This window comes from Marmota monax, unplaced genomic scaffold (assembly GCF_021218885.2).
Source record: "Marmota monax isolate L192 unplaced genomic scaffold, Marmota_monax_Labrador192_F-V1.1 WCK01_AAM20220418_F8-fsc01439, whole genome shotgun sequence".
NCBI classification, from domain to species: domain Eukaryota; kingdom Metazoa; phylum Chordata; class Mammalia; order Rodentia; family Sciuridae; genus Marmota; species Marmota monax.
The window spans coordinates 3,186-26,503 of record NW_026694376.1 but is presented as its reverse complement, the minus strand read 5'-3'; the positions used below and the strand labels follow the sequence as shown (position 1 = coordinate 26,503).

The following is a 23,318-nucleotide window of genomic DNA, read 5'->3' as shown; positions in this document are numbered from 1 at the left end:
ATCTGGGTGTGGTGGTGCACACTTGTAATCCCAGCATCTCAGGAGGCTGAGGCAGGAGGATGACAAGTTCCAGGCCAGCCTTGGCAACTTATCAAGGGCTAGCTCAAATTCTAAAAAGGGCTGGGGACACATATGACTGCAACATACATAGTGTACAACCAGAGAAATAAAAAGTTGTGCTGCAATTGTGTACAATGAATCAAAATGAATTCTGCTGCCATATAGGCCTAATGAGAATAAGTAAATAAATAGGTAGATACTTAAAGAAAGAAAGTTCTAGTTAGTTGAGGTTCATTATAGAGACTGTCATTTAACTGAGATAACAGAGAGTGGAGATATGAGGATCAAGAAAAATGTTTTGGTGATTTGAGTTTTACAATATGAGATGGTTTGTCAATTTTCAAAGAATTAGAATAAAATTTCACTGAAGGTAAAATAAATAGATAGATAGATAGATAGATAGATAGATAAAAAGGGCTAGGGGTGGAACTCCGTGGACAGCACCCTGGATTCAATCCCTGGAGCTGCAACACCAACACACACCAACAAAGATCCCTTTTGCATTTTCCCATAGGCACTTGTGTCTGACAGGTTGCATAAACATGCTCAACTTTATAACTCTGAGGCTCCCCAATTGCTGATTGGCTTTTTATCTTGAGGAATGGCCTTGCTAAGCTGCCCAGGCTGGCCTCAAACACAATTCTCCTGTCTCGGCCTCCTGAGTTGCTGGAATTACAGGTGTGGGTCACTATGCCTGGCTCTCAGTGGATTTTTATCTAGACTCTCTTCCCCTGGTTCTGACCGTGAACCTGCTCTCTGGCTTTCTGTGTCAATTCACTTTTTTGGAGGTAATCTTGTCCATCAGGTTGACTGTGCTGATCCCAGATGGAGACTCCCCTTTTCTTTCTTGGGGAATCAAAGAAGGCATCTCCCTCCCTTACCTCAAGGACAGCACTGAGATTGAAGGGTCTCTGTTGTCCCTCTTGTAGCTACTTCCCCCTTCTGACCTCTAAACTCCTTCTAAAACAGATATTTTAATCTTTCCACACCCACCACCTAAGAGAACTGCACCACACCAAAACAAAGCCCCAGGCAGGCACCAAAAATAGCTGCATGTACTTCCCACTGCCTTGGTGATCCAGAGTTCCAGTGTCCACATGCAGCAGCCTCAGCAGCCCAGGCCCCAGCTCTGCTCCCATTATAGCTGTGGCCTAATCCTCTGGACCCAAGTTTTGAAGATCGGTCATGTCCTCAGGGGTTCCTCTCTCCCTGCCTAAGTGGGCACATGAACTGGTATGTTAGGAAACATAAAACCCAAGTGACATTAATACACTGAGTAACTCTGACATATGTGTGTAAATTCAATGTGGCCCGTTGGGATGGTGGGGCATGCCTCTAATCCTGGTAACTCAGGAGACTGAGGCAAGAGGATGGCAGGTTCAAGGCCAGCCTTGGCAACTGAGTGAGACCCTGTCTCCAGGAAAAAAATACGAGGAGCTGGAGATGAAGATCAGTGGTAAAGTGTCCCAAGGTTCAATCCCTAGTACCGAAAAACATCATTTCTGTGTATATAGAGAGACATATAGGAGGGCATGGCCAAAGAAATCCCAAGAATGATGCATTCAGTTGATTTTCCCTAAGACCAAAAACAGATTTAACCCTTTCCTGTGTCACACTCAGGACTCTAAAAGTCAAATACTAATAAAAGTCAGTCAATAATATAGAGTGAACAATTAATGTGTCCTTCATTGAGACCCTACTCTTCAGGTATTCCCTTTCAGGTATGGACTTTTGATTAAATCAATTAATTGGGGGAAAAAAAGAAGAAGTTCAGTGGGGTAAAGTGGGTGGAGATTCAACTATTTAACCAGATAACTCTGATTGGAGCTAGGAGTTGAAAAGAGGAGGGGGAATTAGAAAGACCCCATAAGAGCTTCAAGGAGCCATAGAAGCACAGAAGCCTGGAACCTGTGTCACTGTCTGGCACTGCTAGGATTCAGAACTCCCTGCCAATCATCCAGCTCTGGTAAGTCACCAAACCCCATGGAGACCCCATTCAGGCTGCCTGGTGGCATACACCTTTAGTCCCAGCTACTCGGGAGGCTGAGGCAGGAGGATTGCTTGAGCCCAGGAGTTCAAGACCAGCTTGGGCAACTGAACTCAAAACAGAACCTCTATGGGGTCTACTCTCAGCCAGTCTTACCCAGTTACCTAGAGCCTAGGAGAGGTAGCACATGTCTGTAAACCCAGCAACTCTGGAGGCTGAGGCAAGAGAAGCACAAGTTGGAGGCCAGCCTCAGCAATTAAAAAGCAAGATCCTGTCTCCAAATAAAAAATAAAAGGAGCTGGAGATGTAGCTTGGTGTTAGAGCACCCCTGGGTTCAGTCCCCAATACCAAAAAAGAAACAAAAAATGGTGACACGTAGTTTGTGATGGCAAAAAGAATATCATATTCTGTCTCTCCAAAGGACCAGATGTCTGCATTTCTTGTCTCTAAATGCAGTTTTGCCTTTATCCCAATAATTTTGATTTCTGCTTTGGTTTAGGTCATATTGAATTTCTTTCCTTCTGTTTTTCTTTTTTTTTTTAGATGAATTTCCACCTCTTTATCACCTTTAATTTCAAAATACTTCTTCAATCGAGCCTCATCTCAGAGTTAGCTTTTTCCATCTCTTACTTCCAATGCTCTCAAATACAATATGTGGCTTTTAACATTGCTTACATTTAAACTGTTCATGGTGGTACCTGTCTGTAATCCAGCTATTCAAGAGGCTGAGGCAGGAAGATCAGGAGTTTGAGACTTATCTGGACAACTTTGTGAGATCCTGTTCAAAATAAAACAGGGTTGGGAGCCGGGTGTGGTGACAGGTGTCTGTCATCCCAGTGGCTTGGGAAGCTGAGCCACAGCAAATTAGCAAGGCCCTAAGCAGCCTCAATATAAAAAATAAAAAGAGCTGAGGATGTGGTTCAGTGGTTAAGTACCCAGAGTTCAATCTTTGGTATCAAAAACAAACAGGGCTGGGGATGTAGCTCAGAGGCAAAGCACCCTGAGTTTAATCCTGTGCCATAAAGTTAATAAATACAAACCAAAAGGGGAAAGGGTGTAGCTCAGTGGTAAGCTACCCCTTGCTTTAATCCCTAGTATCACCAAAAAAAGAAAAGTGTAAGTAAGTAAATTGATTTAAAAATTGCTCATTTTAAAAATGAAAATCAATGACACCCACTTTAGTTATTAATTCACTGAAGCTAGGGATTGAACTCAGGAGCAATATAGTACTGAGCTACATCCCGAACCCTATTTTATTTTTCATTTTGATACGTGGTCTCACTAAGTTCTAGGCTGCCCTGGAATTTGTGATCCTCCTGCCTCAGTCTCCCAAACCATGGGGTTATAGGCCTGAACCACCAGGCCTGGTTTGCCACACAAAGAGTGAAATTGGATCAATCGATTGCCAAAGCAGCCACTTGGCTGAGTGGTTTCCTCGGGGTGGGTATGAGGTAGAGCTATGGAGCTTGGCTGTGAATGATGTGTTTCGGTGGGGCATCCCACAGGATCCTTCCATGCAGACTCCAGAGGATGAGCAGCAGACCCCACCCACACTCCAGGAGCTGGCAGGGCGCAGCCTCCTGAAGGACAAGTCCAGGGCCATCCTAGCTCTGGAGGACCTGCCCATACAGCTCTTCCCACCACTCTTCATGGAGGCCTTCAACCGGAGACACACTGAGGTCCTGAAGAAAATGGTGCAGGCCTGGCCCTTCACCCGCCTGCCCCTGGGGGCCCTGATGAATACGCTACAGCTGGGGATGATCCGAGTGGCACTGGATGGGCTGGACATGCTGGCTGCCCAGCAGGATCGCCCCAGGTGAGGGGGACCCTGGAAGGTAGCTCCCTGGGCATCCAGGGAAGTGATGGCTGTGGGCAGGGAGAGTGGGTGCTGAAGTGTGCCCAACAGGCTTCCTGTGCTGCCAGCAAGGAGGGGTGGAGAGGCCTTGGCCATGCTGAGCCCCACCTGGGAGGGGCTTCCAGATGTGGAGGTGCTTGTGGCAGCTGTGCTGACCCCTGAAGGAGGTTGTGCCTGCCCCTCCCTCAGCTGGTACAGGTGGGGGCACCAGGCTGGATTGGAGGGAAGTGGATGGAGAAAAGTGAGACAGAAGGAAGAGGTGGCGCAGGGGGCAGCAGCTGAGAGGTGAAGGAAGGGGCCTCAGGGCTGAGACTCTGCTGTGGTCCCCGCAGGAGGTGGAAACTGCAGGTGCTGGATTTGCGGAAGGTTCATGGGAACTTCTGGAGGACATGGTCTGGAGCCGTGGTCGATGCCTGCTCACCAGGAGTCATGAAGGAGAGGCAAACAGTGAAGGCCTCTCCAGACACAGGGCCCACTCTGCCCTTGAAGGTGTTAGCAAACCTGCGCTTACAGCAAAGACCCCTGAATGCATTCCTCTCCTTCCTCTTTCACAGGGTGGATGAGAGGAAGGGTCTGATACAGCTGTGCTGCAAGAAGCTACAGATGTGCTCTTTGCCCATCTGTACCATCGAGAAGATCTTGGAGAGATTGGATCTGGACTTTATCCAGCAGTTGGATGTGCAGTGTTTCTGGAGACTGTCCACCTTGGCTACTTTTGCCACCTATTGGGGCCAGATGAGCAACCTGAGGAAGCTCTTCTTCTCCCACGTCTATGTGTCTGCCTATGCTTCCCAGGAGGAGAGAGATCAGTTGATGGATGACATTACCTCACAGTTTGCCAAGATGGACAGCCTCTGGAGGCTGTACCTGGATGGTGTCTTCTTCCTAGAAGGCCGTCTGTGCCAGGTGCTCAGGTGAGGAAGCAGAGGGAACTGTCCTAGGACATCAGAGCAAAAGCTTTGTCACATGAAACTTCAGCGGGCACCTGCTGTGTGCCAGCCATGGTGACTTAACATTGATGGAGATGTTAGAAAGTCAATGAAGTGTTTGTTTCACTCTGTCCTGAAGCCAGGTCTCACATAAACCCCACACAGAAGCAGAGTCCTAAACAGGGGTCCGTGGTCTGGGGAGCAGAACTCTGCTGGGGAGCCCGGTGGGGGGAGAGGAGCTAGTGAGTAGGTGTGAGTTTCCTTCCCTGGGAGGCCTGTCCAGCAATGTTGGGGAGAAGCAGGGTAGAGGGGAGGGTGCTGGAGGAGGGAAGCCCCCACACCCGCACCTTTCAACAGAGAAGCTCTGTGCTCTCCAGCGGGGAGCAGAGGAGTCGCCTCCAATGCCCCCCTGGGGAAGGCTGCTCTGAGCTCTGGGTGGTGATTCTGGACTGGAGGGTGAGGAGCAGGGGTGGAGGGTACAGGGTGTGAGCCCCGCAGGAGGGCAACCCCAGGTTGGGCGGCTCCATCTTGCCTGGGTTTGTTATTTGTGCATGTCTCACCCTGACCCCCTCTGCTACAGCTGTGGCTTTCTGCTTGGCAGCCAGGAGGGGCGCTTTATAGATGATGGACCCACCCGGTCACTCAAGTGAGGGTGAAAGGCTCAGCATGAAACAGGGTGATACTAATAAGCAGATTCTGCAACAGGCAGAGTCCTGGGTGTAGACCTTCATCAGAAGGTCAAGATGACCTTGGGTTAGGCCAATTTGTCTTCTCCCACCTTGACATCACTCCTCAGAACTAACTGCTTGAACTTTGCTTAGGCTCCTGAAGACCCCCCTGGAGACCCTCTCAATAACCAACTGCCTGCTCTCAGATCCAGACTGGAATGATCTGTCGGGGTCTCCAAACCTCGACCAGCTAATACACCTGACGCTGTGGGGCAGCAAATTGACGAGTTTCAGTCCTGAGCCCCTCGTCATTCTGCTAGAGAATGCTGCAGCCACCCTTGAGACCCTAAACTTGCAGGACTGTGGGATCACCAACTCCCAGCTCCAGGCCATCCTCCCTGTCCTGAGCTGCTGCTCCCAGCTCAGGGTATTGAGCTTCAATGGGAATGACATCTCCATGTCATTCCTGAGCAACCTGCTGCTTCACACTTCCAGGCTGACCCGGTTGAGCCTAGAGAAGTACCCTGCCCCTCTGGAGAGCTATGATGCTCAGGGTGCCATCCACCCAGGGAGACTTTTCCAACTCATCGATGAGCTGATGGAGAAACTGAGGGATGTGAGAGAGCCAAAGAGCATCCTTTTCTATACTAAACCCTGCCATAGATGTGGCAACTGGTTTATCTATAACCTGCCCTCCAGTCCGTGTCGCTGTTGGCTGCCTGCCTAGTGGGATGCATATATGAGAAATGTTCTCCTGTGCACTTGAAAATAAAGGTAAGACACGAGTGTCTCTCCAAGGGGAACTAGAAACAGGATGCCAGGGCACTACTTAACATGAGTGGGAACAGAAAAGCTGATGCAGGAGGCCTGGGTCACAGAGGCTTGGGTCCCATCAGGAGACTTGGAACCAATGGGGACATGTGTGCTTAAAGGTCAGGAAGCTAACCCAGTGGCTGATCAGTGCTGATCAGTGACACTGGAGCCTAGGACCTCATGGCATCACAATAGTGCACGGCCATTCTGAGTATACCCTCCATTCTTTACTTCTCTCTGGGTGCCATTCGTTCTGATGCATGTGGCTGTTCGATGGGGTAATGCGCCTGTGGTTGCCCACGGAACTGAGAACACTAACCTGCTCTCCAAAGGAGTTCATCTGAGGATAGTAGGAGATTTCCATCTGAGTTATTCAGGTCATAGTGGACCACAGACCACAGCTTTATCCACAAGGACTGAGGTTCAGGGAATAATAGTCTGAGTCTTTGTGTGTGTGTGTGTGTGTGTGTGTGTTGGGGATTGAACCCAAGGGTGCCCTACTACTGTAGAGAACTTCATAGAATACAACTTAAATCCTTGCACAATTTAACAACCCATCAGTCAAGAAACCTAAAGGGAGGTTGGACATATACCCAAGAGTTAGGTGTTATAGATAAAATTATAAATGCAAGATTTCCTGCAATTCCAAACCCCAGCACCTGTCAACTAATAGGCTTGCAGACTCCAAATGGTTCTCAGCAGACACCTTCACTCTGCTGTCTCTGGTACCCAGGGGATAAGGAGAGCCAACACTGTTGCCTTCTGAAAAATAAGCAATACACCCAGACTGGGAATCTACAAGTGTGCCCTGAAACCCCACATCACCCCTCTCAGGCATCACGCCAAGACCTCTCATCCATACAATCTCCTAGAAATGCCTCTCAATTTGCAAATGATTTGTTTTATGATCTCCTACTGCACAGGATTCTAAAATAGTTTTTCTTCACCTTTAACAGTAGGTGGCAAATGAAAGCCATAAGACCTCCTTGGATAAACTTGAGTTCTCTGCAGAAGAAATCCATTATGCCTGGAGCAGTGGCACATGTCTGTAATCCCAGAGCTCGGGAGGCTGAGGAAGAGGGATTGCACTTTCAAAGCCAGTCTCAGCAAAAAGTGAGGCACTAAGCAACTCAGTGAGACCCTGTCTCTAAATAAAATACAAAATACGGCTGGGGATGTGGCTCAGTGGTCAAGTACCCCTGAGTGAAATCCCAGTACACCCCCCCAAAAAAAAAGAAATAAAGAAAAACTCTATTACTTAGGTTATGCTCTGATTATGCAGGAAATTCCCTCTTACCTGAAGAAGACAAGACATCCCAGGTCTCCCTAAACCCAGAACTGAGATAATTAAGAGGTTTCCCTTCCATCTCTAAGATTCAAATCCTCTATGATATTGTAACCCAGCTTTTATAATTTCTCTTTAAAAGTTTCTTTCAGTACTTGGGATGGAACCCCGAGGCTCTCTAGCACTGAAATACAACCTCAGTCCTTTTAATAATTTTATTTTGAGGTAGGGTCAGTTGCCTGAGCTGCTGGACACAATGGCACAGAACTAAAAGCCCAGCAACTCAGGAGGCTGAGGCAAGAGGATCAGTAGTTCAAGGCCAGCTGCAACAATTTAGGGAGACCCTGCCTCAAAAAATAAAAAGGGCTGGGAATGTGACTCAGTGGTAGTGCACCCCTGGGTTCCATCCCCAGCACCATAAATGAACAAATAAATTGCACTTGCTATACCCCGGCCACTGGTGATGTCAGAGAAGGAGATGCTGGAGAGTGACCGAGGGACTTCAGGGTCTGGTTCCCTGCTTAGTCCTGAAGGATGGACTCATCACCACCCACACAGAAGCAGAGGGCTAAACAGGGGTCCGTGGTCTGGGAAGCTGAACTCTGCTGGGAAGCCAGGTGGTGGGGAGAGGAGCTAGTGAGGTGGGTGTGAGGTTCCTTCCCTGGGAGGCCTGTCCAGCGAAGGTGGTGAGAAGCAGGGTAGAGGGGAGGGTGCTGAAGGAGGGAAGCCCCCACACCTGCACCTTGTAACAGGGAAGCTCTGTGCTCTCCAGCAGGGAGCAGAGAGCCACCTCCAATGCCCCCCTGGGGAAGGCTGCTCTGAGCCTCAGGTGGTGATTCAAAGTTGAGGGTGAGCAGCAGGGATGGAGGCCTTGCAGATGGTGGACCTACCTGGTGTAAGCCTTACCCTGAAATGGGTGACGTGAATGAGCAGATTCTGCAACAGGCAGAATCCTGGATGTTGACCATCATCAGGGGTCAGGGTGACCTTGGGCTTGGGCCACTTTGTCTTCTCCCACCTTGACATTGCTCCTCAGAACTAACTGCCTGGTGTCTCCTTAGGCAACCATTCCCACCAGACCCTCTCAATTACTAACTCCCTGTACTTAGAATCTGAGTTGAAGCATCTGTCCCTGTGCCTGGGTATCAGTCAGCTGAATCACATGGATCTTGATGGCATCAAAATTTAAAGCCAGGTGTGGTGGTGAACACCTCTATTCCTAGTGGCTCAGGAAGCTGAGGCAGGAGGATCAGAAGTTCCAAACCAGCCCCAGTGAATTAGATCCTCAGCAACTTGGCAAGACCCTGTCTTGAAATAAAAAAGGAAGTGGACTAGGGTTGTAGGTCTGTGTTAGAGCACCCCTGGGTTCAATTCCCAGTCCCCCTTCTTCCAAAAAACCTCCAGTTGAAGTCACATGCACCTCCAAGTTCTGCTACAGAAAGGTGGTAGCTACTCTGCAGACCCTGGAATTGCAGGACTGTGAGGTCATGGGCTGGCAGCTCCATGCCACCCACCTTCCCTGAGCCGCTGCTCCCAGCTCACCATGTTCAGCTTCAATGGTACCTCCCCATGTCAGTCCTGGAGAACCACCTGCTGCACTCTGCCAGGCTGAGCCAGTTAAGCCTAGAGCATGTGCCCCGCCCCTCTGGAGACCAATCAGTGTCCTACTCTCCACGTTGGTGGTTTGTCCAGCTTCCTGCTAAGCTGATGGGGATACTGAGGGACATTAGGCCTCCCCTGAACATCTGGATCTGTGCCTTCTCCTGAGCTTATTGGGCAGATAGGCACCCTTTATCCTGGCGCAACTGGATGTTTCATGGCCCAGGTCCCTGTCAGGAAGCAGCTGTGCTGTTACTGTGTGCCTTCCCAGTCAGGTGCATAGGAAAATCTCTCCTCTGGGCACTTAGAGATGAAACTTAGCATGTGGCTGCAAATTCAGAGGACACAGAACCCTGGCTTCAGGGTAGCTGGGAAAAGACTGAGGTGAAGGATTCCCCCCTTCCTGGGGTGGGAATAGAACTCCGCCTTCCTGCCCGCTAGGTAAACACACTACCCCTGAGCTGCATTCGCAGCCCCAGCAAGTTAGCCAGGCCCTCAGCAACTTAGTGAGAACCTGTCTGAAAATGAAAAAATTTCAGGGCTAGGGATGTGGCTCAGTGGTAGAGCACCCCTGGGTTTCATTCATCCCTAGTACCAAAAATTTGTTTAAGCGGCTGGCCGGCGGGCAGGCTTGGCTTGTCCCTTCTGTCCAGCCTGCGCTGGCGGCGGGGAGGCGGCGTGATGCCTGAAGCCAGCAGCCTGCCCATGGAGGCTTTTCCCTGGGCGCCCTGCTGGCCCCGCCGTGGCCGCGTCCCCGCGCCCGTGGCGGTCGTGCCCAGTGCCCGCTACGTGAGTGCCCAGGGTCAGGCGCACCGGCAGCAATTCAGCTCCTGGAAGGACTACCTGGGGCTCCTATGCTCATCACCAAGGCGGTGGATGGCGAACCGCGCTTCTGGCTGCGCCCTTGGCGAGGACGGCGGTGGCAGCTCTCTCATAGATCATTTTTATCAATTTAAAAACAATTTTCCATTGAAAACAAGGAAGAAAATGAAAAGAAAGAAAAACCTTTCTCGCTCTCCACCTCCCCCCCCCCCCAGCCACCTATTCATTCCTGCCTAGGGGACCTTCTTAGCCTTCCCTTCTCTCTGAATCTCCCATATATTTTTTGCAGGGTGGGTGGGTACTTGGGATTTAATCCAGGGGCATTTAACCACTGAGCCATGTCCCCAGCCCTTTTTATGTTTTATTTTTGAGACAGGGTCTCACTGAATGGCTGAGGCTGATTTTGAACCTGTGGTCCTCCTGCCTCAGTCTCCTGTAGCTGGGGTTAACAGGAATGCACCATCATACCTGGCACACAAATATTTCTCCCTGTGTCAATTGAGATGATTCTTATTTCTTTTTTTTTTTTTTTTTGCTTTTTTCCATTGATGTGGTTAATCAATGAAATTGTTATTCAAATATGAAAGGAGATTTGCACTCCAGGTTTTTTCCAAGTGTTAAGCCAATCTTGCAGGGGCTGGGGATGTGGCTCAAGTGGTAGCACGCTTGCCTGGCATGCGTGCGGCCCAGGTTGGATCCTCAGCACCACATAACAAAGATGTTGTGTCCGCTGAAAACTATAAAAATAAATAAATAAATATTAAAATTATCTCTCTCTCTCTCAAAAAAAAAAAAAGTTTACTTATTAAAAAAAGCAATCTTGCGTCCCTGATGGATTCTCAACCCCTAACCAATCTTGCCTGGTCTTGGTCTGTATACTGCCAGAGGCAATTTCTTTCTCCCCCTTCCTTCCTTCCTTTCTCCTCCCCTACCCTCCATTTCTTTCTCTTTTTTTTCCTTTCTTTTCCTCCCCCTATCTTTCTTTCTTCCTTCCTTCCCTCTCTCCCTCTCTCTCTCCCTCCTTTCCTCCCTTCTTTCCTTCTCCCCTGTATGAAGGATTGAACTCAGGAGTTCTCTGTCACCAAGCTACATCTCTGCCCTTTTTATCTTTTCTTGTTTTAGTCTGAGACAGGGTCTCACTAAGCTGCTGAGGCTAGCCTGGATCTTGCCATCTCCTGCCAGCTTCTCTGAGTTGCTCGGGTTACAGGGGTGAGCCACCTTGCCTGACTGTCAAAGGCAAATTTACCCAGACCTCAAAGTCAGGGAAAAAAAAAATCTTGAACTTCACTTAAGAAGTTCTGCTAATACCAGAAACCTGCACTTGGACCCTCAAGCTTGTCTCAGGGCTGGCAGGCTCCCAGCAAGAAATCCAAATGTGAATCTGAAGATTCTTCTGGAATCTGTAAAGCCCCTAACTCACCACTTTCCGCAGAACTAACACAAGTGAAAGATTTAATGCTTGAACCTCAGCTTTCTTCTTCAGTGAAAAATAAAACTAGTGCCAGAGATTTTCTCTCCCTCTGGAGATAGCCTGCACTCTGCCTTTGTTATGCTCGAATTCGGGACCCCCAAAAGACCACCAAAGACCAAGATCAACGTAAACAGCAAAGAGGTGTTTATTGCGAGATAGCTTGGTCCTCCGCATGCACACAGCAACTGGTGATGCTGAGAGGCCTCGAGCCCAGGGTTTGCAGCAGTTTTATACATTCTTTGGAGAAGGCAGGGACCCCACATACATCATAGCATCTCTTAGCAAATCATCACACACCCCAGGAAAATCAAACAACAACTCTAAAACATGATTAGCACATTCACTGGCGGGAACAAGTTGGGTAGGGGTGATTGGTCAGTACAAAAGGGGTATTCATTTGAACTGATTGGTTTAAGCCAAGAGGGGTGTTCATGCTGAATTACATGGTTTTCCAACACCATAAACTACTGGGAGGGTCATCTGGCATCCCAGGTATTTCCCTTTCTCCTGCTGATTGGTGGCTGCTAGGGGGTTGCTATGGGTCCCCACCTAGCCTGACTGAGTCAGGGACACCTGGCACAGCAGATCTCTCCCGTTATTTGTAGATAAACAACTTAGCAGGGTGGGAATGTGCCTAGGAGTGCTCTGTGGGTCTTTCCAAGGACAAAGGTCAAGTCCCTTCCTTGGACAGGCTTTGCTCTGAGGTAGAGGCTGGTTTTTCACCTTGAGTGAGTATTCCTTGCTTTACCTCAAAGGCATTTTCCTGATATTGCACCATTCTCCCTAGAATTTGTATCTACTTTACCAAATAAACCTCTCTCTGCGGCTTAGGGAAAAAAAACAGTGTTAGAGCCAAGTGTGGTGGCAGATACCTATAACACTGGCCACATCAGAGGCTGAGGAAGGAGGACTGCAAATTCAAGACTGACCTCACCAATTTATCATGGCCCTTAGCAATTTGGCCGGAAATTGTCTCAAAATAAATGAAAGGACTGGGGAGGTAGTTAAGTGGGGTAAAGCATCACAGGGTTCCATCACCAGCATTTAAAAAGGGTGGGGAGGGGCTGGGGATGTGGCTCAAGTGGTGGTGTGCTCGCCTGGCATGCATGTGGCCCTGGGTTTGATCCTCAGCACCAAATACAAACAAAGATGTTGTGTCCGCCGAAAACTAAAAAATAAATATTAAAAAAAAAATTCTCTCTCTCTCTCTCTCTCTCTCTCTCTCTCTCTCTCTCTCTCTCTCTTTAAAAAAAAATAACAAATAAAAAAATAAAAAGGGTGGGGAGAACGAAGATGGCGGGCCAGGGGGAGGCAGCATTCTTTGTCAGTCTGTGGTCCAGATCTCACCTAGTTGGAATACTGCATCACAGAGAGTGTTCAAGGACTCCTAAACAGCTGCTTTCCACAGAAATCACCAGCACTGTGACCCCGCACAGGGCTCCAGGCCTCAGCATTGGAGCAGGAATAAATAAAAAAAAATGTGCCTATATACACAATGACATTTTACTCAGCAATAAAAGAGAATAAAATCATGGCATTTGCAGGTAAATGGATGGCATTGGAGAAGATAATGCTAAGTGAAGTCAGCCAATCCCCAAAAACAAAGGCCATTCTAATGTTTTCTGAGATATAAGGTGAGAGACTCATAGTGGAGTAGGGAGGGGGAGTTTGGGAGGAATAGATGAACTCTACATAGGGCAGAGGGGGGGGGGGGGAAGGGGGGGGAAGGGAGGGGCAGGGGATTAGCAAGGATGGTGGAATGTGATGGACATCATTATCCAAAGTACATGTATGAAGACACAAATTGGCATGAACATAATTTATATACAACCAGAGATATGAAAAATTGTGCTCTATATGTGTAATGTGGAATGACTGCATTCTGCCATTGTGTATAACAAAATAGAATAAAAAATAATAAAATGAATGAACTAGATGTTCCCTCAATATTTTCAAAAATTTTTCATAATATTAGCTTATTTAGAGAGTCTGCTGGGATTACGAGGGTCTGCTGGGATTATGAGGGTCTGCTGGGATTACGAGAGTCTGTACCTCAAGGTACAATTGACTGATATTTCTTTATGACTAGACTCAGGTTAAATATGCACAACTGACTGAAATGCTATAAAATCAATTTTAAAAAAGCAGATCCAGGGGGAAACAGCAGGAGCAGCAGAGGCTGCGGCTCTGCAGAGAAAATAAATGCTTCCAAGGAACGTGCAGCAGGAGCTCTGTGCCGCCTGGCAGGACACCACTGTGGCTGTGCCTCTGGTGGACAATGTGGGCTGGCTCTGGGAAGGTCCCACATGGGTTGCCCGGGGACTGGGGTGCACCAGAGATTCCCAGAACTGGCAGTAAAGTGGATGCCAGCCCCAGAGGCCGACTGGAGCACCCAGGTATTTTCTGTAGTTCACTCAGGACATAAATTGTGACAAGGACCCATAGTTCCTGAGCTCCACCCAGGTCCCCTGAGCATTTTAATAATACTTTGAATTCTCTTCCAGCAGTGTGATCTGAGGTGAATAACTTGGGCTCATAGTAGTTCTTTCTTTCTTTTATTTTATTCTATTCAACAGAAAGAAACTTGTACCCTAATTGATGAAAAGTGATGTTTTCCTGTAAACAAAGCACTACCACCCTCAATTTTCTGTCTTTTTTTTTTTTTTTTTAACCAGGAATTGAACTCAGGGGCATTCAACATCCCAAGCCCTATTTTGTATTTTATTTAGAGACAGGGTCTCACTGATTTGCTTAGCGCAACAGCATCCTTGCTGTTGCTAAGGATGGCTTTGAACCCACGATCCTCCTGCCTCAGCCTCCTGAGCAGCTGGGATTACAGGAGTGTGCCACCAAGCTCAGCTTTTATATTTTATTTTAAGACAGGGTCTTGCTAAGTTGCTGAGGGCCTCATTAAGTTGCTGAGGCTGCCCATGAACTTGTGATCCTCTTGCCTCAGCCTCTCCTGTCTCTGTGAAAACAGGCGTGTGCCACCATGCCTGGCATCACCCCAAATTTAAACACCTTGAAGAACAAACACGAGGTTTTGATCAGATAAGCAGGCCTCCACCATTGATTTATTAGTTGGTTAAATCATGTCATTTATAAAAAATATATATAAATATAATTGTATTTATTAGGATATATTTTTTTCTTTTTTGATATTATGAATTGAACCCAGGGGCTTGACCACTCTGCTACCTTCCCAGCCCTTTTTGTTTTATTTTGAGACAGGCTCTCACTAAGTTGCTTAGGGTCTTGCTAAATTGCCCAGGCTGTGATCCTCCTGCTCAACTTCCCCAGTTGCTGGGATTAGGAGTGTGTGTCATCGCACCTGGCCAGGGAATGTCTTCCAATGTGGAGTTCCCCAGTTCATGGATTGCTTTTTACTCAAATAAACTTTTTTATCTTTAATGTATTAGATTTTAATATTGAACATTATGGCTTTAGGAATGTTCTTTCCTGAAACAAGAAAAGAGTGTTCATTAGAATAAAAGAAAATACCCATATTGGGTGGGGATGTAGCTCTATGGTAGAGGAGTTGCTCACTGCAAAATAAAACAGAAAACGGGGCCTGATGGTGCACACCTCCCTGTAGTCCCGGCCACTTTGGAGGCTGAGGCAGGAGGATCACATACTCTAGGCCAGCCTGGGAAACTTGGTGAAGGTTTTCTCAAATAAAATCAAAAAGCATTGGGGATATAGCTCAGAGGTAGAGCACTCCTGAGTTCCACAGAAACCAGTACCACAAAACCCCCCAAAGGCAACAAGAGGAGAGTTTGAATTAGATTGATAGCTTCAAAGTTATTTTCCATGTAAGGAGGGGCCAGGGCTGGCTTTGAACTCAAGATCCTCCTGTCTCAGCCTCCTGATCCACTGAGATCATAGGCATGTGCCACTGTGCCTGGCTTCCCCAGTCCTTTTCATTTTTAAACTTGGACTTGATATGCTGCTGATGGTCTTACTAAATTCAAGTGCTGAGGCAGGCCTCAAACTTGCAATCCTCCTGCCTCAGCCTCCCCAGTTGCTCAGACTGCAGACCTGTACCACCATGTCTCACTATTATCTAACACTCGTTAAAATGTCATTGTTCCTTAGACTTTGCTTTTATAGGATAAAGGACCCTGGCACTGTGTGGGGCTCAGCATTGCCTGGGAAATGCCCCTGTAGGAAGAACCCTGACATTGAAAGGCTCCAGGTGGTGGCTGCCATGATGAGAGGGACTCACACTTTGACCTACATTTCTTGCTCCCCAACATCCTGAGAGGTACCCACAGCTTCCACCCTCAGTGGCTTCAGACACGGAAAAGTGGCCTTCCCAGGGCTGGTAGTCAAAGCTGCTCTCTGGTCTCAGGTCCCAGCTCATATCTGATGATGTAAGGATCCCGCGAAACGTCGGAGAAAGAGACCACCAAGTGACCACTCATGCAATTGGCAGAAGGGGGATTTATTGAACCAGCATTCTGGGGCTCCGTGCCCACTCAAGAAGGGAAAGCAGCCCAGAGCCCCGAGCAGGGGCTGAGCACTGCTTAAGTACACTTTTTGGGGAGGGCGGAGGGCTTTGTATACATCAGAACAAATCATCATGAGGCGCGGGAAAATTGAACAACAACTCCTAAACATGATTAGTTCATTCATTGGCGGGAACAGGTCAGGCTGGAGTGATAGGTCATTCCTAAGGAGAGTACACATTTAAACTGATTGGTCCAGGCCCTGCAATGCCTATGTGTGACCACACAGAGCCCTAAACAACCAAATAGTCAGGGGAAATATTTACTGGGCGGTTCTAAGCATTGTCTTAACAGCTACAGAAATTTCGGGTTTTGCAGGTAGCATAGAAACCTAACAATAACTCCTTTACATTTTAACTCAGACCTTGCAGCTTAGAAACTTTTACAGCACCCCGTCTTTTACCCTTTAACTTCAATTTCTTTTACCCGTACAGGTGACTCTATTCTCAAGCCAGTTTGCTGAGCTGATCCCCCTGAAACATCCTTTACCTTGTAAGGGAACAAAAGACTGCTTCTCCCTCCCTGTCCTCGAGGGTAGCGAGAGGTTTTAGGAGTCTCTGTTGTGTTGTTATGCTCCAATTCGGGACCCTCAAAGACCACCAGAGACCAGGATGTAAGCAGCAAAGAGGTGTTTATTGCGAGCTAGCTCAGTCCTCCACGCGCACACAGCAACTGGTGATGCTGAGAAGCCTGAAGCCCAGGGTTTGCAGCAGTTTTATACATTCTTTGGAGAAGGCAAGGACCCCCACACACATCATAGCATCTCTTAGCAAATCATCACACACCCGGGAAAATCAAACAACAACTCTAAAACATAATTAGCACATTCACTGGTGGGAACAAGTTGGGTAGGGGTGATTGGTTACTACAAGAAAGGGATTCATTTGAACTGATTGGTTTAAGCCAAGAGGGGTGTTCATGCTGAATTACATGGTTTTCCAACACCATAAACTACTGGGAGGGTCATCTGGCATCCCAGGTATTTCCCTGTCTCATGCTGATTGGTGGCTGCTAGGGGGTTGCTATGGGTCCCCACCTAGCCTGACTGAGTCAGGGACACCTGGCTCAGCATATCTCTCCTGTTATTTGTAGATAAACAACTTAGCAGGGTGGGAATGTGCCTAGGAGTGCTCTGTGGGTCTTTCCAAGGACAAAGGCCATGTCCCTTCCTTGGACAGGCTTGGCTCTGAAGTAGAGGCTGGTTTTTAGTGTCTCTAGCAACTCTTTTCCAATTTCTTTTCTACTGAGCCACTTTTTGTATTTTATTTTGAGACAGGGTCTTATTGAGTTGCTCAGGGCCTCACTAAAATTGCTGAGGCCAGCCTTGAACTTCCAATCCTCCTGCCTCAGCCTCCAGAGCTACTGGGATTAGAGGTGTGTGCTGCCACGCCCGGCTTCATAAAGCATTTTTGTCTTTGTTTCTGAGATGGGTTCTCACCCTGCTGACCAGGCTAGCCTGGAGCTCCTTGCTTTAGGGATTGCCCTCCTTCAGCCTCTGGGGCTGCTGGCATAGATGGGATTAAAGAAGTGAGCCATCACACCTAAGAGGTTTTAACTCTAGAACAGGTTCGCAATATCAGTGTGGCCACGGACCCCTGAACAATGAGCTTTCAGGGGTTTCTCTGAGTCCAATATCAGATGAAGTCCTTTGGTGTCTCATGCTCAGAACCGAGGGTGACCCTGTGAATGAAGCTCTGTGAAAGAAATCCCTGAGAGGATCTCCACCCCACCCAGAATCCCTTCCCCTTCCTGCCTGGAGATCTGCTAAAACCAATCAATAAGATGAAAATCCAACCAGGATTAATTGGATGAGATTCAATAATCTAGTCAGATATGAGCTTCTGATTGCAAGGGAGGGGTTTGGAGAGGAGGAATAAAAGCTTCAGAGCAGCCAGAGAAGGTTCCAGAGAATCCTGGACCAAGAGTCACTGCCTGGATCTGTTGACACTTGGAGAGCCAGACCGTTCCATCCAGACGTGCAGAGAGGGTAAGTGACAGCCCCCCTAAGGATGCGCCACCCTGTCTACCACAGCCAGTCTGCCCTGGTGACTGCAGCCCAGTTTGCCACCACTGCTGATGATGATTCTTAGGGATTGAACCCAAGGATGCTTTACCACTGAGCCTCATCTCCACAGACCCGTGTTTTATTTTGAATCAGGGTTTACCTAAATTGGTCAACGTCTTGCTAAGGTGCTGTGGCTGACCTGCAACTTGACTTTTTGTGGACTGGGGATTGAACTCAGGGCTGCTTAACAAATGAGCCACATCTCCAGCACCTTTTACATTTTTTTTTTTTTTTTTTACACAGGGCCTCCGTAAGTTGCCTAGAATCTCCCTAAATTGCTAAGGCTGGCCTTAAACTTTTGATGCTCCTGCCTCAGCCTCCTAAATTGCTGGGATTACCAGCATGCACCACTGCACCCAATGATTTTTTTTTCTTTTTTGGGCACCAAGGATTGAACTCAGGGGCACTTGACCATTTGAGCCACATCCCCAGCCCTATTTTTATATATTATTTAGAGACAGGGTCTCACTGAGTTGCTTGGACAGGGTCTCACTGAATTGCTTAGTGCCTCACCATTGCTGAGGCTGGCTTTCAAGATCTTCCTGTCTTAGCCTCCCGAGCTGCTGGGATTACAGGTGTGTGCCACTGTGCCTGACCCAGTGCAAAATTTGTAAGCGAGAGCTATCTATTTGATTTTGAATTGTCTTGACAATTTTCATATGTAGTCTATATTACTTTAAATGACAGTTCATGGAATTTGTGGTATTGTGGTTTTACAAGTTATTTTGTATTTAGAGCTTAAAACAGGGTGAGGGTGTTGCTCAGTGTTAGAAGACTTGCCTAGTATGAGGACCTGGGTTGAAACCCCATCACTGCAAAACAAAGGAATATGTGCACATATGTGTGATGTATATATTTTATATCAATGTTTTCTTACTAGATTTTGGTGTCACGGTTTGGATAGGGTGTATTCTCCCAAAGGTTCTAGTGTTAATGAAAGGGGTGAGACGATTGGGTTATAAGATCCATAATCAGTACATTCATCTATTTAGAGTTTAATCACCCATGATAAACTGGGTGATAAACTCTAGGCAGGTGGGGTGTAGCTGGAGGAAATAGGTCCCTGTGGATGTGTCTTTGGGTTTATATTTTTGCAACCAAAGGCTTGGCCCCATCCTCCATGCTGATCCAATAGCAATGACAAGATATTGAGAAAAAGGAAAAAGGTTTATTGTTTTGGTAGCAAAGAAGAAACAGGGACTAGTGTCCCAAAGCCTGTGCTTCTGCCTATCCTCAGGAACAGGGGGCTTTTATAGAGGTGATTCAAGAAAATGGGATTAGGAAGGGGAGATCAGGAAGGAGATCAGGGAGATCATGAAAGAGAAGGCTAGAGAAAAGAAGATGCAGGGGTGGGGGGAGAAACATGTAAGTTTCAAAGCCACAAGGGATATAATGAAAGCATCCTGTGAACCCCTGTTAAAGTTTCTTGGCACCGTGCCCACCACCTCCAGGCTGCCCGGTACTGATCAGCTTTTCTGAGGCTCTGTTTGGTCATGTTCTTCTGCCTCTTGAGCAATGGAGCTGGCTGTCCATGGAATGAACCTCTGAAACCAGGAACCCCAAAGAAACTTCCTCTAAGTTCAGCAACCAAAAGTTCGGATTTTCATTTTTGGGGTCCAATGGGGATCTCACCCAAGGCTATATGTGGGCTCAGTAACCTATATCACTGAGCTACCACCCTCAGCACAGCTCCTAAGCTATAGCTATATCTAGATTTACATCTGTACATGTCCACATGTTTATGGTTTTGTGTGTGCATGTGTGGTACAGGGAATTGAACCCAGGGCCTCACATGCTCGGCAAGCTCGCTACCACTGAACAACATCTTGAGCCTCGGACAAGGTCTTGCTCAGTTTCCCAAGCTGCCCTTGAACTTGAGGTTCTCATTTTTTAAAATTATTTTTTGGTAATGGGGATTGAACTCAGGGTGCTTTACCACTTAGCCACATTCCAGCCCTTTGAATTTTTTATTCTGATTGGATCTCTCACAAGGGCCTTGGGTCTTGTTAAGTTGCTGAGGCTAGACTTGAGCTTGTAGTCCTACCGCCTCAGTGTCCCAAGTTGCTAGAATTACAGGCTTGTGCCACCAGGCTGGGCATTGGCCCTGTGACATTTCCATTCTCTTTCAGGTGGTCCTAAGTGAGGTTTAGGTTTGGGATGTGGATCAGTGGTAAGGCACTTGTCTGGCAAGCATTCAGCCCTTGGTTCACTCCCCAGGATCTCAAAAGTGAAGATGAGTCACCTGTCCATAGGGGGACTGGTGAGCCTTCAGACTCCTTGATAACTAGTGGGATTAGAGTTGGGAGGACCAGAGGTGGACCTGGATACTGGGGATTTGATCCCCACCACCACAGAGCTGTGGCTTACCAGGATTTGGACCTAGGCTGGATGAGAAGGGGTTTTTCAGGCTTGGCCTGAAAGGGTGCCTCCGTTCCCTGCAGATTCAACAGGATGAGCTTCCAGACCGTACCCACACTCCAGGAACTGGTGATACAGAACGTACTATGCGAAAAGGACTTGCCCATCCCCAATCTGGAGTACCTGCCCAGGGTGCTCATCCTGCAGTTGTACAAGGAGGCTATAATGGGGGGTCACAAGGAGATGCTAAAGAAGATGGTGCTGTCCTGCCCCTTGGCCTGTCTGCATGTGGACTACCTGGTGAAGACAGGAGATCTGACGGCCTTAAGAACTCTACTGTATGGGCTAAGCTCGCTGATTTTCAACAAGGTTCACCCCAGGTGAGGGGGGCCCAGGAAGAGACATGGGGTGGGGGGAGGCAGGGCAGGGTGAAGGGTGGACCAGGTGGTGCCAGGGAGGAGGCTGCCCTGCCCCCTCCACAGGAAGGGTCCCTGGCTGGATTCAAGGAGAAAGGACACGGAGAAAAATAGGAGAGCAGAGGAGCAGCCACCCAGAAAAAGGGGTTCACTGGGGTCTAATGCACAGGTTGGAAGCCGGCGGGTCTTTGTCTATTTTTCCAGCCTCCTTCCCATTTTCTCCATAGGAAATGGAAACTGAAAGCAATCGATTTTCGAATGAATCAGGACTGCCCCAATCAGTGGTCCAGAGCCCCACTGGGTGCCTGCTCACAAGAGGCCGCGTCTCCAAAGGAAAGAGAGAAATGCAGCCAAAGAGCAGCGAAGCCACGCTTGAAGATCTTCATAGAATTCTGTCCGGACACAGTCTTCCCAAGATTACTTTTCATCCTCACTGAGTGGGTGATGAAAGCAAGGAGGGTGGTCCGTATATACTGCAAGAAGCTCCAGGTCAATGGTTGCTACTCAGAGTATACAATCCCGAGGACTGTGTCCTTTTACTACGTGCGGGAACTGGAGGTGAATGCTGAATTCTGGAGTTTGGAAATAATGTTCCGTTTTTGTTTTATCCTGAGCAAGATGAGGAACCTTCTTGTCCTCCATTTCTCCAACATGAGCCCGCAGGTCTTCACCAAGCGCTCCAAAAACAGGTGGTATTCCCATAGATACAGCTTTCAACTGCGGAAGGTGAACAAACTCCGCGAGCTCTACGTGAACAACGTCTTCTTCCTCTGCGGAATGCTGCACAAAATCCTCCTGTAAGCACGAGGGGTGCGCATTGCCGCAAAAGCCATTTTTGCTTACCGAGCAGTTACAGGGCTTGTGCCCTGGCCACTAGCCATGTCAGGGAAGGAGATGCTGGAGAGTGACCGAGTGACCGCAGGTTCTGGTCCCTGCTCAGTCCTGAAGGATGGTCTCATCACCACCCACACAGAAGCAGAGGGCTAAACCGGGGTGCATGGTCTGGGAAGTGCCACCATGTAGAAAAGCCAGCTGGGGGGACAGGAGCTAGTGAGGGTGGGTGAGGTTCCTTCCCTGGGAGGCCTGTCCAGCGAAGGAGGTGGGAGACGGGGTAGAGGAGAGGGCGCTGGAGGAGGGAAGCCCCCTCACCTGCACCTTGCAACAGGGAAGCTCTGTGCTCTCCAGCGGGGAGCAGAGGAGCCGCCCCCAATGCCCCCCTGGGGAAGGCTGCTCTGAGCCTCAGGTGGTGATTCTGGACTAGAGGGTGAGGAGCAGGGATGGAGGGTACAAGGTGTGAGCCCCACAGGTGGACAACCCGGGTGGGTTTCCTTCATCTTGCCTGGGTTTGTCCTTCGTACATGACTCCCCCTGACCTCCTGTGGCCAGAGCTGTGGCCTTCGGCTTGGCAGTCAGGGGAGGAGCCTTAGAGATGATGGACCCACCTGGTCACTCAAGTGGTGGTGAAAGGCTCACCCTGAAATGGGTGAGTGTAGGAGCAGATTCTGCAACCCACAGTGTCCTGGGGGTCCACCATCATCAGAAGGTCAGGGCGACCTTGGGTTTGGGATTAGACAGTTCTCACCTACCATTTCCCACTGTATCCACGTGGTGCCTTCATTCTCCAGAAGTAACTCTTTGCTTTCTCTCCAGGAGTCGGACCCCCTTAAAAACACTCTCGCTGAGAGATTGTCCGCTCAAGGAGAAGGATTTAAAGCATCTGTCCCTGTGTCCGAGCACTGATCAACTGAAGTGTCTGGATCTCAGCTCTTTTTCCATGAAAGATATGAGTCCTGAGCCCCTCCGGGTCCTGCTGGAGAAGGTGGCACACACCCTTGAGACCCTGGTCTTAGAGTTTTGTGAGATAACAGAGTCCCAGCTAAATGCCATCTCACCAGCCCTGGGTCACTGTTCCCAGCTCAAAACCTTCAGTTTCTGTGGGAACCAAATCCCCCTGACTGCTCTTAAGAACCTGCTGAGCCACACCGCTAGCCTGCCGCTGGAACAAGGGAAGTACCCTGCCCCTCTGGAGATCTTTGACGAAATCCTCGGGGATTCTTGGACTGAGATCAACCCCATGAAATTTGACCAGGTTCAGAATGAGCTAATTCAGCTGGTGAAGGACATCAGGCCTGTCCATGACATCCAGATTTATTCTTACAATTGTATTCTTCACTTCAAACGTACAGATTTTATTGCCTGAAACCCAGTGGCAATTCGGTAGGCAGGGGATTGTTGACATGCACAACACATTAGCTTTCTTGGGCTGGGGGTGAGGCTCAGGTAGAGTGAGTTTGATCTCCAGAACCTCAAGAAATGCTTCTTATAAATTTCTGATGGGATTCATGTGTGCACATGGCTTCAAGGTTGAGTCCAGTCTTGACAACTCAGGATGACCATCTCAAAATAAGGGCTGGGATGTAGCTCTGGTCAAATGCCCTGGCTTCAATCCCCAGTACCCCTGAAAAATGGGTTAGGGTTGGCC

At 48.4% G+C, this 23,318-nt stretch overlaps 2 protein-coding genes across 2 annotated transcripts; both read left to right on the top strand.

Annotated features, from left to right (window-relative positions):
• The first annotated feature begins 3,561 nt into the window (after positions 1–3,561).
• LOC124109295 (PRAME family member 12-like) lies at positions 3,562–6,226 on the top strand. Its single transcript, XM_046467798.1, has 4 exons — positions 3,562–3,863; positions 4,235–4,816; positions 5,412–5,477; positions 5,653–6,226. The coding sequence occupies exons 1-4, from the start codon at positions 3,562–3,564 to the stop codon at positions 6,224–6,226; spliced, it is 1,524 nt and encodes a 507-aa protein (XP_046323754.1).
• Positions 6,227–9,877: 3,651 nt separating this feature from the next.
• LOC124109294 (PRAME family member 12-like) lies at positions 9,878–23,036 on the top strand. The gene is made up of 5 exons (XM_046467796.1): positions 9,878–10,115; positions 20,192–20,201; positions 20,504–20,800; positions 21,064–21,633; positions 22,487–23,036. Exons 1-5 carry the CDS (start codon positions 9,878–9,880, stop codon positions 23,034–23,036), a joined length of 1,665 nt encoding a protein of 554 aa, XP_046323752.1.
• The last annotated feature ends 282 nt before the right edge of the window (positions 23,037–23,318 follow it).

Bases quoted from the DNA above. Each gene is read 5' to 3' on its own strand.
- LOC124109295 (XM_046467798.1), top strand. From the start codon at position 3,562: ATGCAGACTCCAGAGGATGAGCAGCAGACCCCACCCACACTCCAGGAG. The intron at 3,864-4,234 runs GTGAGGGGGACC...TGGTCCCCGCAG, and splicing joins GCCCAGCAGGATCGCCCCAG to GAGGTGGAAACTGCAGGTGC. The intron at 5,478-5,652 runs GTGAGGGTGAAA...AACTTTGCTTAG, and splicing joins GGACCCACCCGGTCACTCAA to GCTCCTGAAGACCCCCCTGG.
- LOC124109294 (XM_046467796.1), top strand. From the start codon at position 9,878: ATGCCTGAAGCCAGCAGCCTGCCCATGGAGGCTTTTCCCTGGGCGCCC. The intron at 20,801-21,063 runs GTGAGGGGGGCC...TTTTCTCCATAG, and splicing joins TTCAACAAGGTTCACCCCAG to GAAATGGAAACTGAAAGCAA. The intron at 21,634-22,486 runs GTAAGCACGAGG...CTTTCTCTCCAG, and splicing joins ATGCTGCACAAAATCCTCCT to GAGTCGGACCCCCTTAAAAA.